Source organism: Melozone crissalis, unplaced genomic scaffold, assembly GCF_028551555.1.
Source record: "Melozone crissalis strain CALT ecotype California unplaced genomic scaffold, PUWL_Pcris_2 ptg000034l_1, whole genome shotgun sequence".
Taxonomy (NCBI): Eukaryota; Metazoa; Chordata; class Aves; order Passeriformes; family Passerellidae; genus Melozone; species Melozone crissalis.
Window position 1 is genome coordinate 13794982 of NW_026535812.1, and position 18434 is coordinate 13813415.

Consider the following 18434-nt stretch of genomic DNA (forward strand, 5'->3'; position numbering starts at 1 on the left):
TTAGAAGGTCTATTTTGTACATGTTTCAATTAAATGGCCACAGAAATAGAAGTATACTGATGAAATCAGCAAGAGAGAGAGAGAGCCTACAAGAAGTTAGGAAAGGGAAAATTGATTAGGATAGGTCATCATCTGCTTTTTCAGTCTAAGTACCAGAAATAGGATGAAACTTAACAGTATGAATTACCAGTCATAGTATGAACTACTTAACAGCTTTCTCTATAACACTGAAGACACAGCTGGAACCTTCTGGGAAATAAAAATTTGGCTGTATTATATTGTTTATTGACATCCTACTCACTCCATGAAGCATCAATAAAAATAACACACTATAAAGTAGCACCAAAGGTGTTCTTATGAAGTATAGATGTATCAAAGTTGCTACCACAACTGCAATCACATCCACAAACACACACATTAAAAAAAAAAAAAAAAAAATCAGAAAAGGTATAGGCTAAGGGAAGGGCAAGAAGTTGTCCTGTAAAGCTTTTAGTCTCTTATTCAAAGTAAAAGTCTGCTTAACAGATTTGCAAATTCCTGATTTTTAATCACACCAATTTCATAGAAGATAAACACACAAGCACAGTAAGCCAAAGGAAATAAGACCCAGCCATGAGTAAGGAGTCTAAGCTGCAGTTTTGTAGCTTTCCAGCAACAGCGGCACAATAACCAATTCCTTTATAGAGCCACCCCACAAAAGAAAGACTACACAACTAAGAGTTGTAACTGGCACATAAGATTCCAGTCTTATGTGTTCTAATAGACACTGCACTTCTGCTCTTTACCAGTTCAGAAAACTGAAATTCTCAAATTCCATTTGTATCTTTCCTCTGAGCAAGAGTCAAATTCCTCCCAACAGCTTACATTAATTTTTAAAGTTATACTTGCTCTTAGAGCTGCTGATTGGAAGAGCGAGCGGTGAGGGCTGCAGAAGACATTAAGTGACCTAGATATACAGGAGCAAAGCAGCCTAAGAGATACAAATTGCCTTTAAATCTATCTTTCACATTAGCTCCCTCAGTTGCAAATTTGTCTTGTAGCTGCATTAACATCAATACATCAATCAAGCACACCCAGTAAAGATTTTCCCCCCTGACAGAGAGTACTTTGTGTATTAAAATAGGCAGTGGTTTAAGTTGATTCTATAGCTGCAATCCACAGCAACCAAGCCAGGAAGATCACTACATTATTTATGGGAAGGGGTTATTTGTGCAACTGTTTTGCAACAGAAATCTAGGACACTGATTTTCAATTCTGCTACTACTCTTTTAAGTCCCTGCCAGAGGAGGTAGCCATTTATTCCTCCTGCACAACTCTCATTTCAAAAAGCACAGCATTTCCCATACCTCACCTCCACTTCTCCACGGAGGACACCACAATAGATTTGCTACTGAAAGATGGCAAGACATAATATGCACCACTTAACGAGGGGATTAGTTTATGTTTATCCTGGAGTTGCTCCAAATCCACAAAGTTTCTAGAAACTTGGTGTCTATATGATAATATCTACCTTCTAAAAAAAAGTTTCCATTTTTACTACTCAGAATGCAAACATTAAGTATGCACAAGTATAGGCAAGCCACCTATGAACCCTGAACAGATTAGGTCCCCAAGAATAACACCTGACAGTTATAGTCTATAAAGCCTAGTCTATACTAAATTAAACCTAAAAATTCCTTCCTATTGTCTACAGCTATATATCAGCTCACAAAAATATGTCAACACACTTGAATATGTACTTAATACATGTTAATGATGTGAGAATGCATTAGCACATGACAAGTTCTAACATTCTTCTGATTATTACAAATAGCAGATAGTAAAACACTAAGTTTTAATTGTATTTATGGTCAGATTCCCTCTTCAAGCTAGGATGTGCTGTTTTTATATTACAGCATTTTTCTTACATATTAATTCCAAGAGAGATTATATCTCAAAGTAAGTTACAGAGAACTGATTCAAACCAGGTATCACACAACACTAAAAGGAAACACAGATGGGGAACATTTAGACACTAGAGGGGAACATTAAAAGGAGCATTGAAAAAGAGGAGCACAGAGTTTTAGGAAGCCAAAAATGACAAAAAGTGATGAATGGTAGGCAACAGAGAAAACCATCCTGGAATTTGGTCGGCCTACAAGTAAAATCACATTTAATAGCTAAATCAGAAATATGTTTGACAGTAAAAAGAATAAAAGCCTGTACAAAGCAAGTGACAGACCACCAGTTCTGCAATGGAGAACTCCTACACAAAAGAAAATTATATTTCTTAGCCTATTAGTAGTGTGAAAAGCAAAGGAATGGTGACAAACTGGGGTTTTTCATTCTAAAAGAAATGTGCTGGTGTCTTTTCACCCCTTCTCATATTCTCCACTCATCTTAGTTTTGCTCTTTGAACAGGCTTGTTCACCAGTAACATGATATACCAGAAGCTAAAACTGCTCACTTTTAAAGCAAACAAGAGTTATCTGCCAAATACAAACTGAAACCCAAATCCACTTTACAAGGGAGATCCAGCTTCACAAAAAACCACAACACAGTAATTAAAAGAAGAGCACAACTGCAAAACCAAATCCTTTTCTTTTCTAAAGTATATTTGAGGGCATTTCAAGAGACTACATCAATTCTGTCTAAAGAATTGCCTCCAAGGACAAGGATTCCAACCAGCAACATGACACCACTCCAAGATCAATTTCTTCCCTGCTCCTTAGAAATCAAACATAAGACCTCTGCTTGTCATTTGTACAGCTATGTGCAGTGTCTGCTACTTTTTGCTATAGATTCAGTGGGGAATACTTGTAATCAGGATAACTTAAGATCAGTAAAATCTCATTGTGTTCACTTATGCATGAACCTTTTGGTAACTGTGACTTTGCAAGTGAAAGATGGGATACCTATAACAGCAATTTCTTAAGGGAATGGTGTAACCCTACACACAAGGCATTGCTGCTAACAGGCCATGGGCCTTGTGTTCACTGAATAACCAGGGCTCTGCACTTGTCCTGGCCTGCCCAGAGCTTTGTTTTAGCTTGTCCAACTCTACCACCAACTATCTAAAGACCAGATGATTGGTGACTCATCTAACTTGCATGGCTTTTACCTAGCTTCAGACAATTGTGTGAGCTAACTCCTATTTCTATAAATATTTTTATATATAACACACAAATAAATATATGCTACATATGATCCATAAATAGTATACATGTGAAATAGTATATTTGTGAAATCATTCACTGTTACATCACACAATTGTCCAAAGCCAACTAAAAGCTGTACATGAATACAAGTGCACCCACACACACAGACTGAATGTACAAATTCACATTTGTGTGTGCAACAGCTAATACATACCAATGAAAATGGGTTATTCTGTAGGGAATGGATTACCTATGACCTCAGAACAAAAAGCTGCATACAAGAGCAAAGGCATAGCATGACAAGAGAGGCCTTGGAAACAAAGACACAGGATGGTATCAGAGGCCTTAAGTCTACAAACAACTCAGCAACTGCTAATTACTGGTTAAAGGAAGGCAACCTGAGAACTGGGCAAAAAAAGTTCGGTGTAACAGAAGAAAGAGCATCCAGCATATATAAAATATACAGTATATATAAGAAAATCAAATGCAAGTGCAAAGTAGAGAAGAAAGAGTGAAGCATAGAATGTCAGCAAACAACAATAACCTCAACAAAACATAACAGTGAGGAGAAAGAAACAGTCAGCACTGCACACCTCCATGGGAAAGATTCCCTTGACTCAGTCTCCCACTCCCTGAACTTTTCTGACCAAATTTTAATATGTTCTGGTTTTCAAACAAGCATCAAGCAACTCCATGTGATTTTTTTTATATGACATTAGTTTCAGACTTCTGATACTGAACCTTTGCGTTATGGTATAGAGGGAACCAATTACATTTCATTGGCATTTGCTATTTACCTGAAAAAGGTTCTAGTTGAGATGAGTGTCTGTCTCAAAGTAACAAGTAATAGGACAAGAAGAAATGACCAAGTGGTGCCAGGGGAGGTTTGGAAATGATGAAAAATTTCTTCTCTGAAAGGGTTGTCAAGCCTTGGAACAGGAAATATCCAGGAGAATGTTAGAGTCCCAAGAGGTGTTGAAAAGACTTGTAGGTGGAATTCTTAGGGATATGGTTTAATAGTGGTGCTGTGTTAAAGGTTGGACTCAATGATCATAAAGGTCCTTTGCACCTTAAATAATTCTGTGGTTTATTCTTTTTTACATTGAAAGCATTCCTCTAATGATCACAGTAACCAACTGATTTTGGGCTTTGCATTTTTACAGTTTAAGCATTTTGACCATTTGTGGGTTATAGATGGTTTTTCTTAAATAAATGCCAGGAAATTCCACACAAGCTTAGCATTTCATGAACTTAAACAGTAACACATTTACTATAACAAACTGCTTTGGACACTGTCCATGTAAACCAGTGAACTGTTGTCCTTACATCATGTACTACACAAAGGTATAAACTGCCACCAAAATATGTGATTTAACAATCCCATTTGTGTATGCTGTATTAATTGTATTCCTATCTGAAGGTTCTCAGCTTTGCATATGAGCAAGAATTAATTTAAGAAGTTATGGTTCTTTTCTGTTTGTTCATTTTTCTTATAAAATCTAAATTCATGTTTTGCATTCTAAAATGCAAAAGGGGGATTTATCTGCTGACAATTCTAATGCTGGCTGACTAATACAGCTCAGGAGAATATTCACCACCTTTGCCCCAAGGCACACTTCTAGTTCATGGCCAACTTTTTGTCACCAGGCCTGCCACATCCCTTCTTGCAGCACTGCTTTCCACCTGGGTGACACACAGTATATATTGGAAAGGAGGATTGCTCCTACCCAGGGGCTGGACTCTGCATTTCTACTTGTTGAACTCCATGAGGTTCCCATTTCCTCAGCCTGCCAAGGTCCTTCTGCACGGCAGCATGGCCAGGATTTACATGCTTCAGCTACTTAGTAAATCCTGCCCTCAGCAGGTGCTCCTTTTCTGATCTTCAGCAGCAGAACAAACCAATTTCAGCCAAAGCCAGCAAGGCAGAAAAACACTAGGTAACTTTACCTCACCATACAGCCTTTACCATACAAAGATTTTCAACACCAGCGTTGTTCAGGAGAACCTCTCAAAGCCACTGCCCTCCCTCAGACTTGGAAGCAATGAAGGAGCTTATGAATTCCATTAGAAATTACCTATTTCTGTTTAGTCCATGCAAACAATTTCCTTTGTCATCTCTCATTGGTCTGCCTCTTCTCAGACATTTGTTCATCTAAATGGAGCACATGCAAATGTCTGGTTTTGGTTATCATGTTACCCATATTTGAAAAAACAGGTTTGTTAACAACTTGACTACCTGTGTGTTGTCCAGGAAAAGGTGCAATCCCATTAGAAATGAAGTACTTCTCTAAATCAAGGAGGGGAGGGAAACACAGCTTTATTTCTTAGGGCTTCCTGCCAAAGCACCCAAAGCACTTCAAAACTTAAGTCCTAAAACTACTAGAACGAAAACAAAGGTCAACCTGCTATTTCAGTTCAGAGCAATCTGAGATAAATGGTATCTGCCAAATTCTTAACAGCCCAACATAATGAATATATAGACAAAACAGAGTCAAGATCACTGTCAGAACAGGCAAAGGAGTCTGCCAACACTACAGACTTTCATTCTTCAGTCATAAAGCAACTCCTACTAACTCCAAGGAAGGCTCAATCATGCATGCTTACTTCATCTGCTATGTCAAGCTAAGAATATCCATTTAACACAAGTAAAGCACAGCCTGAAAACTGCATAATTAGTGATCAACAAAAAAATGCAAAGACCAAGAAAGGCTTCATGTCCATTTACCAAGCCTATGACCACAGTTAAGTAAGCATTCCCTTTGTGTATTTAATGGTTGTGTTGTCATGGTGTGTCTCTGATGAAAAATAAATGTTTGCATTTGTACTATGAGAAGTGAAAAACAGCCTCATCACAACCCCTGTAAAGCCCTTTTCAGGATTGGCTGTCTGGAGATCTGTTTCTTCTTTAAAACTGCTGCACACAATCAAGACTTCTTAAAAATTTAAGGAGCAACTCATGGTGCAGCTTTCTCACTACACATTCTGTTCCACAAAATCCTTTGCCACCAGCTGCAGATCCAGCTACTGACCCCCAGCTCTTTTACCAGCCTCAGTAAGTGTGTCCTATCCTTTGAACATCCTTTCTGCACACACTTCTTTGCTTACCTCAAATTCCAGATGTTATTTTCCACTTCTCACTTCCAGCTCTCATTAATTAGTGCTTAATCAAATTGTTTGCTTTTATTCCTCTAGCTGCTTTTTACACTCAGACAAATTCAACTCTTTACCAGCCTGACCACTTACACTTCCCAAACTGCTCATTCATATTTTCCTCTTTGGTTACTAACACATCTTTCACCATATCTTCACAGAATCAATTGGTAAAAAGAACTCTGAGATTGAGTCCAATCTATGATCTATCACCACCATGTCAACTATATCACAGGTCACATCCAGTCTTTCCTTAAAAAGTGCTTCACATTGTCTCTATCCAATTTTCTTTCAGAAAACCACAGCATCTTCTGGGTCCAGAATTAAGGTAGGAAAAACTGACACAGATAAAAATTGACATATTGACTTCACTCTTAAGCCTTATTTGCAGTATGTCCCCTAGGTAATGGCAGTATATAGGACTGATGATGTTTCTCACCAGACAAATGTATTCAAAAAAATCAAACTTCTTTTGGGATGAGTTCACTCAAGCCTCCAAGCTGAGTTTCCACACAGGTTCACAGCTTTGCTCACATGAGACAGCACAAGCTTTGGTTTCTTCTACCTGCAGCAAGCTCAGGCTCCAAGGTAATTCTGTGGCAGTGGTGGCTGGGTGTGCCACAGAGCAGCATCTCCTCCAGCACTAACACTTGTGCGTCTCCTGCAGCCAAATTTTAACCCAAGTTTCTGAAAATCACCTAAAGTTGCAGTGATTTTACAATTTGCTCACACGCTCTCCTTGCTGCTCCTCTGTTTTAGGTTGACTTTCTTATTTCAAGCCAAAATAAGTCAGCTGTTTTGAGGGCATGGCTGGGAAGATACTCACACATGACAAGATCCCTATAAAAGCTGTACCAGAGAACTCTAGAGCCTCCCCTAACTTGGGGAAAGAACACGAAGCTAAGGAGGTTATTCTAGTGTCAGCCCTACACCTTCTGCAGTCTCTTAACCATCTTGCAAATTTGGCCTAGTTATAATTCAGGAAACCATCTGTGCCAGGAGACTCCTAGTCAGCTGCTACAGTTCAGTTTCTTTGAAGATTCCTTCCCCCTGCACCAAAACAAGCTCCATCTCTCAAAACACAGGCAAAGCAAATGCACAGGGGGCACATGGCATTCCAGCTGCAGAGCTGAACAAGGTGTTCTGCCCTTGCTGCTAGGACCACCATGGAAACAGGACCAAGATCAGGACAAATATCCTCTCTCATGCTTCCCCCCTTCCCCTACACTGTACCCAGCACTGAAGGAAATGATGAGGGAAATGAGGAGCAAATCCAGAACACAGACAGAAGCAGGGGAGGAGCACACCTAGGGAAAAAGAGGTGAAAGAACATGGGAAATAAAGCAAGGACAGGCCAGAGAGCAAACTTTCCCAGAACCTGGAAACTACACCAATTATTCAAAATTTCTACTGTCTTTCCAGTCCCTGGATGAACAGCAGATTTATTGACAAGTGGGTTTTATTGTCAGCAGACCCTTTCAATGGTAACCCTGGGAAGAGAAAACTGCAAGTGATATATTCTACAGTGCAGCTATTCACCACTGAACACACAGTCAGTGAAATACCACAAGGATAAACTTTTGCCACAATACTATTTATCTGCATACCAGTAGCTACTCAACTTACTACTTACTTGCTATTTTAGGCTACCAAAAGCAGCACCTAATCCCAAAAATTCAATACATTGCCCTGTCACACACACATGCAATACAGGGTGGAAAAACTTTAAAAAGCAAGCTAGCTACTGCACTACACTACATACAAACTGTATGCAAACTGCACTACATACAAAATAGTAAGTAATTCTTAAAAAAAAGAAATAAAAATAAAAAAGAGGAGCAATGAGACTGCTTCACTTAATAATAAGTTTCTTGAAGAGTAAGACATGAAGGTCTTCCAAAGACTGGGACATTCAAATAAACTGCACTGAAACATACTAACAATGACTGAACTAACATTCCAGTCATCTGGACACCAACTAAAATATTTATCCTCCCTCCAGCTGGATGAAAGTAATCAAGAACTTAACAACCTTTGTAAACATAAGCCTTAGTCAAATTTCTGTAAAACTGACCAACTTCTGTGTATTCAAAGGAGACCAAAGCAAGCATAACCACAGTATAAGCCTCAGGAAACTTGTCCAGAAGTTGACGAACATCTCAAAGTTGCAAGGATTGTACTGTATGGATGCCTCAGCCTCAAACATGAGTAAAGATATTTTATCACAGAAATTGCAGTCTGGGGAAAAAGTCACAAAAATGCAGCAAGGGTAAGATTTTGATGTGAAAATAACCTATTTAGCACCTCCAACAATTTCAGTACTATCCAATGCTACAAAAGATCTGATTGTCCCTAAACCTTCCCCTAATAAAAACATAACAATAATAAACCCCAGCAATATTCACTGACTGTAACAAGATCCTCAACTTACTGCCTAGAATTTCTGCATTCTTGAGGCAATCTTACTCAGCAGAGTCTGAAGGCTCTAAGGCTTCAGTAACCTCTGAAAATGGGAAGGCCTGAGCTGATTGGGAAAGTTAACTGTGCCATCATGGCACGTGCTCTGTTAACATACTGCTGAAATAGAAGTTCTAACTTCCCCAAGGCTTCCCCAAAAGCAAGGACTTTTGGTTTCAGTTCAGAAGAGGAGCTTGTGTTTAACTGTGTTTGATTTCCAGTTAGCCAGCAAGTAGAGGAAACACTGCCAAGGTGGCTTAGAGAGGAGTGAGGAGGAGCGAGAAGGGCTCCAGAGCTGCCTCACACAGCTGAGCTGAGACCCCACCCAGGCAGCAGGAATTTGGTCAGTCCACTCCAAAGTGGAGCAACTTTGCGGAGTGCTGACCCAATCCAATCTACTTCAGCCTAAAACCTAGGGCTGTTTTCCTAATTTGGTTCAGAAAGCTAATGTGGACAGAGATGAGAAATCTGCAGACTGAGTTCTATATTCCTAGAATTTTCAGTCTGAATCACACTGCTGAGAAACCTGAACCAAGAGCTTATTTTATGGAATCATCAACTTTTTTCAAAATTTTCAGAGACAGGACTTACTCTTCTGGGGTGTAAAAATGTATTAACAGCATTTGTAATATGTTTTGTTCAATTAATAAGGCTCATACAAACTATGGTTAAAAGTACCCTCATGTTTACTGGGAGAAGCTGCTCTTTGGTTCAGTAAGGATTACTGAAACAACTACATTTTTTTAATTTAAAATTTCCTACACTTGGTGTTTAGTGCTAGGAAGAGCCAGCACATAAGCACAATTTTCAAGGCAGGTATTCATGCAAAAGGACTCTAAGTGAAACAAATGAGACTGCTCAAACAAGAAAATTCAACACATTGAACCTTCCCTAGTAAGAATTGCCATTTTATACCAAAAAGCCTGAGTATGCACAGCTACAAAATTAGATGATAGATAGATAGATAGATAGACAGATAGAGAACCACCCTACTTTAGGCAAGAAGGGTAGCACAGCCAACTGCATTACCAGCATATGTAGAGACTCTCTAGAATTCCCTTTTTCTGGCACCAGTGCACATTGAGTTAGTTCTTGTCAAGAAAATGAATGCTTCTGAAGTAGCAAACAACCTTATGTCTCTAGCTATAGCTGTAATATTTTTAATTTTAGACATCTATTTTAATATGGTAAACCTCAACATGACACCCATTAAAAGCAGATCTTAATTAAGCAAAAATATTATGTGTATAAACAGAAGTCTGCCTCATATGTTTTTCTGTCAGAAGTGTTACTTTTGGATACAAGGGTTTTTCTTCCTGTATTTTCAAAAAGATAAATATATCTGTACCTTTTCAAGAACCTGTAGCTTCTGAAAAGGTAAAAGGGTACCTAAGCTGAGAAGAACTCACCTGCAGAATAATTATCTCCCTATTTGAAGATAAATATCAAATGCCTTACCAAAGTGAAATAAGTCTACCTCATGGTTCTATAAATGGATATTTTTCTTTGGTGCCTTCATAATTTGGCTCACCAATGATGAGAATATTGGGAACAAGCTGTTTTAACTGAAAACAAGAAATCAACAACTAGAAAAGATACCACACATTTTTGAGCCCGTACTAAAGGAAATTGACTTGAAACTGACACAATTCTCAAGTTGATGTCAACTGCAGGCCCTTGGTATTCATTTAATTAAGGTTCTAGACATTATTACACATAGCTGGTTGAAGCAATGGAAAATGCCACATTATGGAAGATAGAAAATATAAAAATGGGCTTTTTCAGGGACTGCTTTAAGGAGGTCACATGTGGTTACAACTTTTGTTACAGATTCAAAGTTCTTACAGTTACATCATTTAAAATGTAACACTTGCAATGTGGATCCAGTGACGCTGGCTGTTCACACTGCCTGGTTACTGATCTAATTCAAACCATTTAAAGCCATAAATCAAGAACAAGGTCAAGCTTGTAGATTGCTAAACTAAAACTTTATTAAGAGGACTAAAAGGAGAGGATAACAAAGTTTCAAATGAAAAATTAATATTACTTATTCTTCAGTATCCAAATCAACATCATAAAAAAACCACCCTTTCAACTCCTAACACTTATTTAGTTTCTAAAACCTTTTAATATCTAAAAACATGAAACACTATTAAAATCTGTAGTTTTCAGGAATATTTAATTTCCTCCATTATAAACTCAAAGATGTATTTCTGTGCATAATGCTATTTATTGCTTGAAAGAACAGCATTTGATTGCCAAGTCAAAAATTATACTAAAAAAGATACATGAAGTTGATAGCAGAGCCTGACTACAACCTTCACAAACCTACCTACTATGGGCAAACAAGTCTTGGATATAGTGCAGTAACTTGGCAGAAAAAGCAGAAAATAAATGGATGAAGTTTGGTGAGGATTTTTTTAGTGTTGTTCTATTAAAAAAAAAAAAAAAGGACCCAAACCAGAAAGCAAAAGTAGCACACTTTCTAGAAGAAGCATCTGTAAGAGCAATAACTTTGTATACTTGAGCCTGAAACTTGCTGCCAGAACAGCACTGGCTATTTCAGCTGGGAGCACATCACAACTTCTATAAAATGCACACTTCAAATTCAGCCATAAAGCACTGACCAAGAGAGAATTCCAGGTAAGTCTAACCCCCAGCACAACTGAACACTTCATCCAGCCTGCTCCCAGATCTTCATGGACACAAGACAAGCAGGAGCCAGCTCCAGGCCTTCCCAGTAACTGCAGCCATGCTCCAGATCACATCTTTGCAGGGAGTGTCCCCATCCTTACCCCCACCATGCAGCAATCACACCACAAAAGAAGGTGCTTCCAGGAAAACAGCAACCAGGAGCAGCCTGCCAGGAACAAGAACTCCCCTGATATTTGCACAGAAAGTAGCAGGTTAAAGGAGAAACACCCAAGTTGACAGCATAAATGGCTTGGCAAGTGCCAGCCTTCTGCCAGATGGTTTGGGAACCAATATGTATGGAACTAATAAACCATCACACAGGGACCCAGGAAATGCAAAGTTAATGCAACATGCCCAAGAAGCACCTGCTGTGCATGCACAGATGAACTGAACTCAACAAGAACAAGGGTCCTGTGGCTGCAATATGCAGCTCCTCACAAGCCCAGAAAACAGGTCACACAGCCCAGCCAGGCAACAACCCACTCCTCCTTTCTGCTCCTGCAGAACGAAGCCAGCACTCAGGAGGCTGCTTGCTCCTTCAAGTCCACCACTACTACTACTAGGTGTAGAGTTATCAACAATGAAGATTCATATGTGGATATGAGGAGAAGCTACACCTTGCAGTTTGAATATCAAAGGCAAACAGATGGATATTTTTACAATGAAGGGGACAAACAGAGTACTGCATGGACCTTGTAGAGTTTTAAAATAAAAAACTCACACATACACACACCCAGAACAAGAAAAATGGCAGTCAACACTGAAGTTTTCTGGGTGAAAATAAAAAGCACTGCTGCTGCTGTACATTAAATATTTGACACAAGATTTCAACATTCTGATGTGCCAAAGAGTGAATCCGTTCACACATGCCCCATAAGGATTATGTTTAGCTTTTCATCATGGAGTTGATGAGCATCAGCTGTGTAGCGAAGGGAAATGCAGAGTTCCCATAAGGAAAAGTCTTTTAAGTGACCTATTTTCACAACTACCCTTCATGAAGTTACATGTTAAGAAAAGAAACCAGCACAACTACTGTCTTCTGAAAATCTACACAAGATGAAATAAATACTCCAGAAGAAAGCATTCAGCAGCAATGCATGTCTATGTTTTGCCAGTCCCGGTGCTTCCACCACAACAGAGGTTAAAAGAAGCTGCAGCCCTGAGAAGGAAGATGTGCACCCTGGCACAGTAACCATGTAGTAAGTGCAGTAACAAATATAGCTACAATGTTTGCCATTAGCCCAATTCAGACACTGGTTACTATTAAAAGACAAGGATGCAGAAGAAATTTTATTCTTGAGGGTAAACTAACGGTAGCTGTCATAAAGATAGTGACAATCAATCAAGAAGAAACCACTTCTCACTGTTGCTCTGCAGAAGTTTCCAAATAAAGACAGGATTCTGCAAGTTCTATTTACGCTCAGGGCTTTTTTTCCAAAGAGACCGGCAGGAAATTCAAAATTATATGTGAGTGCTTCTAAGAACTTATGGGAACATATCAAGTCAAGCACTATAAGGACAGTAAACTGAAATTTAATAGTGCTTTCACTATACTTTAATATGCAACAAAGGAAAAGAGATGACTGTAGTACTCCCTGAAGCATTAGAGGCTTCTTCTCATTTACTTTAGGTTAAATCTGCACTTCAGTTATACACTTTGTGATGTTTTTAGAGACTCTTCAACAGGAATTGCCTGATTCCTTATAGTAAACATATTTCAAGTAATTCACTAACCTGTTACATACAGACAGAAAAAACCCCACCCTCCTTAGAAATTTATCAGGTGAACAAAGATGCATAGAGAAACAATCTAAAGAAATCTAGGACATCTCACAATTAAAAACTACTCCACAGTTTTAAGCAGTTTGGACCAGTTAAAAGCCTCAAATAAAGAAAGTACGTGTAACAAGTGAACTGTTGATCTGTAACAACACGTGTGTTACTATGCAAAACAAAAACACAACAAGAAGCACATGGCTTCTAACTCACGGGTAAAACACCTTTTGCTCTTAACACCACAAGTGACAGCATCGGCAAGAACCGACCGACTTGCGCACGAACTGAAAGAAGCCGAGCTTTACCTATCAAAGCCTGGAAAAGGTTACTTTGGAAGATGCTGATGACACGCTCGATGGAGTTCCGCAGCTGCCGATCCTCCGCCTGGCTCAGCTTGGAGCGGTATTCCTCCAGGAGGCGCAGGGCTCGCTGGGTATCTGCAAGCGGAGAGCAGACACACGGCTGACCGGGGCGCACCGGGCACAGCACCGGGGATGCAACAAGCCCCCGGGGCCGGGACCGCCCCGGCGCGGCGGCTCCTTTGTTCGCAGCCGGGAGAGCGCGGGCGGGACGGAGCCCTCGGCGCGCCCGCAGCCCCGCGGCTCCCGCCGGCCGCCCCCCCGCCCGTCCCGCCGCGGCGGCGGCTGTCAGCCGGCGGCTCCCGGGCTCCGTTCGCGGCCGTGCGGCGCTCACCTTGCTTCCTGACGGGCATCGCGCCCGCGCCCCCGCCCGGGGCTGCCCCGGGGCTCCGCCGCGCGGGCCGGGAGCGCGGCCCGGGGCAGCGCGGGGAGCGGCGCCCCCTGCCGGCCGGGCGCGGGGGGGGCGGCGGCCGCCCCGCGGGACCGACCCCGCCGCCCGGGGAGCGAGCGGCTCCGCGCGGGGCTCCCGCCGGCGCCGCCGCGGCGCCTCGGCGCGACGCGGGGCAAGCCGGGCCGGGCGGCGCCGGTTCGGAGCGGGCGGGCGGGACAGCGCGGTGCAGGCGGCGCGGCGGGCCGGGGCCGGAGCCGAGCCGGACGGGGCTGGGGCGCTCCCGCCGCCTCCCGCCCGCACTGCTCGGAAATTCCAAACTTTCCAGCCAAAATGGCGGCCTGGAGGCTGGGGGAGCGCGCCCCCCCCACGTGACCGGGCCCGGCGGGCGCCCAATCAGGGCCCGGCGCGGGGCCGGTACCTTGGCGGGGGGGGGAGGAGGCAGGTGAGCGCTCCCCGCCTTAAAGGGGCCGCCCCGCCCCGCCCCGCCCGCCGCGCCCGCGCCGCAGGGCCCAGCGCCGGACACCGGGACCGGCGCCGGGAACGCGATGGGAACCGGCACGGCGGAACCCGCCACGAGCCTCCCCGCAGCCGATCGCCACCGCCGCCGTCCCCGGCACGCAGCTGGCGGTGCCCGGCGTGGGCTGCGGGAGGGCGGGGCGGCTCCAGGTGTGCCGGTACCTGCGGTACCGCTTGTCCCGGTTCCACCGCGGGAGTTTCTGGGCTACTCGCACCAAAGGAGTGACGGTGCCGTGGAGTGCCGGGCACGGAGCGGTCCTGCCCTGCAGAAGCGCGGGCAGAGCCGTGCCCGGGAGCCCGGAGCCGCGTTCCGGCAGGGCAAGGGACAGACAGGAGGACAGAGATACCGCGCAGACCCCGCCGGCTCCTCCAGAATAACACGCGGAGCGCTGGCACCCACCTGTTGCTGGGGGTTTTTCCCCTCAGTCATCCTGGTGAAGACTAGGATGAAGAGGAAGGACTCGAAGAAAGATAAAGAAATAGCTTTGCCTCAGTTAACAGAGAGCATAAGGTCATGGGAAAAAGCATGAAAAGCCTTGCTTCCTGGAAAGTTTCAGAAATGGGCTGTGTAGGCTGACATCGGGCACTGGTCAGAATCATGATAGTTACTTTCTCAAAACTGACATGGAAATGGCAAGGAGTTATCTCCAAAGGCAAAACAGCTTGTTTCTTTGTAAGATGGCAAAGAGCTAACAGAGCATAGAAATGTGTGAGCTAAATGGTCTTAGCAGCATATTCTATATACCCATTAAAAGGAAATGTATATTAAAGCTGGTGGATGTAGAGGTAACTCTAAGAATATTAACTTATCCCTCAATCAGATGGACAGAGCCTCTGATCTGGTACACTTCAAACCCTGTATGTATACACGTATGAGAGGGAGAAAGAGACTTGAAAGTTCAAGGCAAGTACTGCTGATTTTTTTTTTTTTTTTTTTTTTTTTTTTTTTTTTTTTTTTTGGATCCAAGCTCGCATTTCCATTTACACTTTTTAGATTTAAGCACAATTGAAAATGTTCAAGAACTTATCCAAAGAACCTAAAAAGTGTCTCTGGCAACTCTCACAAATTTGAAGTCTAAAAATCAGAACCAGGTTTCTCTTTGGCAAAGACCTAATCTTAAGGAAACTTACACCATGACAGATCTAACCCAGATCTAGAAAAGGCCTCTCTCTTTTCCCTTCCCCATAGTCCTGTGTTTTGTTCTTTGATTTGTGCCAGGAGTTTCTCCTGCTCCCGGAGCTGTGAACTGTGAAAGTGCTCACACATGTCATTGAAGCAAGCAGAAAATACATTTAGTGCTCACACACATTGCCCATTTTCTTCCTTTCTTGTTGTATTTTCATATCTCAGAATTTTGGCACCAGCTGGTACCAGTTCAGATATTTTGAAATGAAAGCAGGCTAAGAAGGGACATTGGCAGAAGCCTCCATCATCTGGCCTCATCAGTTTTCAGTGTTTACAACAGCAATAAATGTGCTGTAAAGGGGCAATAGCCCTCTTGATGTCAGAGGAATATATATACAGAGGGAGAGGAGGAACAATCTAAATTTAGCTAGCAGAAAAGAAACATCTGCAGCATTTTGGTTGGTTTTGCTGACTGACAAAAATGTATTATTACAAAACAAAAAATAAAATGTTGTTTTGGGTTTTTTTACTATTAAAGGAACCACCATAAAGAAACTACTTTTTCATACGCAGTATTTGATGTTTCCAAGTCTTTTTTTTTATTTTAAATAAGAGATAATCCCATTACATACGGTCACTGTGTTGGGGATAGAGAAATAATCCCATATATAACACCCTGAGACAGCATTTCTCACTTGTTACTAATGCTCTAGGAAAAAAAAAAAAAAGAAAACATCAAAGAGGGGGTCAGGGTGATGGATCAGCAAGTCAGGAAGCAATTAGGTGAGCTTTATTGTACCTCAGAGAACGATGTTGGTTCCTGGCACTTCTGTTTCTGTTCTAGGAGTGTATTTGCTGATTGAAAGCAGTTGAACCAGAAAGCACAGAATTAAACTTCAGTATGAAAAGTGGGCTTCCAGCACAAATAGAAAATATCCCATGAATGGCAAATGGCTTTTTTACTAGCAACATTGCAGCTAGAGCCAGTGTTGCAAAACTGTCCTGTGTTACACATCATCTTTTTCAGGCTCCAGCTTTCAGGAAATTGTGTAGTTCCCTTGGAGGAAGGGAAAACTGAGTGTGAAGCAGAGCATCATTTGTGCCACAACTCGAACAATATCATTTAAATCAAACCACTACAGGCAGCATACAGAAAAGCTTGTACTTAAATTGTGACTGATGTGGTCAGCGTAGAAGTCAGCATTATGCTGTGCTTAACACGCCCTGGCTGTGCTCCAAAATGACCCTTGGCAGAGGAACTCCAGCACAATTCCACAAGGCAGCAGCCCATTTCAGTCCTCAGATGCACCTGAGGATGTGACCAATGGCCCTTTCTCACTGCCCTCAGATTTCCCTTTAAAATCCCCTTTGCAGCTGCTGCCAGGAGCGTGTCTGGGGTGTTCTGCTGTGCTGGTCTCTGGCAGGGACAGGCAGCTCGTTACGGCACACGTACTGCTCAGGGGGATGTGTGATACAGGAGCAGGCAGCTCTTGGCAGCAGGGAGGCCAGCACAGCAAAAGCTTTTCCCCTGGAAAACCTTCTGTAACAGCCACCTGATCCTAGCCCATGCCATTTGTACATGGGGAAAAAGCAGCTTTGTGTCAGAGCCTCAGAACCCCAGTTTCATAAACTGCAGTGAAACAGGAACGATGTTTTCCCACTTTGGGAAACTATGCCAGAACTTGCTGGCAGCTGCCTGCTCTGGCAAGTGATCACAGTAGTGAGCTCTGCCACAGATTTGTACCTGATCCTACAGCAGCTCCTACTCCTCAAAGCACTCCAGCTGCCACTCTGGAAATGGCTCTTTCTGCTCTAGAAACATCACCTGGCCAGCTGGCACCACACCACAGGGAACAAGAATGCTGTCAGGGTTCTCGTTTTGGGGCAGTCACACTTTGGCCACAGGCAGGGCAGCAGGACATGGAGGGGTTTGACTTCATGCCAGTACCTGGTGAACCCCTAAATCCCACTGGAACCAGCTGACAACGTGGATTTCTCAAGCTGGCAATGGCAGTGGATGTGTGGCAGATGATGTCCCACGCAGTAACTGCAGAGGGATAATGAACTCAGAACAGGAGACTTCAAAAAACATTCCCTGGATTCACACACAATGTCAATCAACACAAGAACACCAAGAAAAAAAGGACTGCAGACATCATCACATGGCAAGAATTTACAGATATTAGTGTGGCCAAAAAAATACAGTAGTTACAAGCTGAGACAAATTCCATTACAACACAAGGTGGAACAGATTATTAAATAAATACAGGTGCATCTGTTCATAATTAAAGATGGACACTGGTGTATAAGGTGGAACATCTCTAGAATACTATAATTATAGTATTAATTTTAGTAAAAAGAAATGCTGACTGTTGAAGAATAATGAGTAAAACTCAAGACTTTTTTATGTTGAGCTTACTAATGAAAGAAAACACAAGAACAATAAAATTGGTGCTCTCTTAATTGTCAGATTTAGTGTCCAAAGTCACCACATACTACTAGCAGTCACCATATAATGTAGATGATTTCCCTTATTCATTCAGAACTGGGAGTTGATGCTCATGAAAGGAATCTCTGGCAGCTGCAGAAAAGCTTTCCCTTCCCTTCAAACTCAGTGCAATGCTTCACAGCCAACTGGGGAAGCAATGAAACTAATGAAGCCTCATTTCCCCTGCTTAACAAGGAATGAAGCCTGAGTGAAGTTAGCTTGCTCATTATGCCTCCACTCCTCTGGATTCTGTGATGTCTGATAAGTTTGGGTCGTGTGCCACAGCCTCACCTTCCATAGCTGTCTTTTCAGAAGAGCACCTTTTCCTTATCATCTGTAA

General features: G+C 42.4%; 1 protein-coding gene across 12 annotated transcripts in view; it reads right to left on the reverse strand.

Annotated features, from left to right (window-relative positions):
• The window catches only part of DLG1 (discs large MAGUK scaffold protein 1), a 140083-nt gene extending 126117 nt beyond the window's left edge, over positions 1-13966 (reverse strand). For all 12 annotated transcript variants that reach the window (XM_054282820.1, XM_054282819.1, XM_054282813.1 and 9 more), the window contains exons 1-2: positions 13908-13966; positions 13520-13651 (exon numbers count right to left, since the gene is read on the reverse strand). In XM_054282820.1, coding sequence (XP_054138795.1) covers positions 13520-13651; positions 13908-13926 — 151 coding nt within the window. In that variant the 5' untranslated portion in view covers positions 13927-13966. The remainder of the gene's footprint in view (positions 1-13519; positions 13652-13907) is intronic.
• Positions 13967-18434: the final 4468 nt, after the last annotated feature.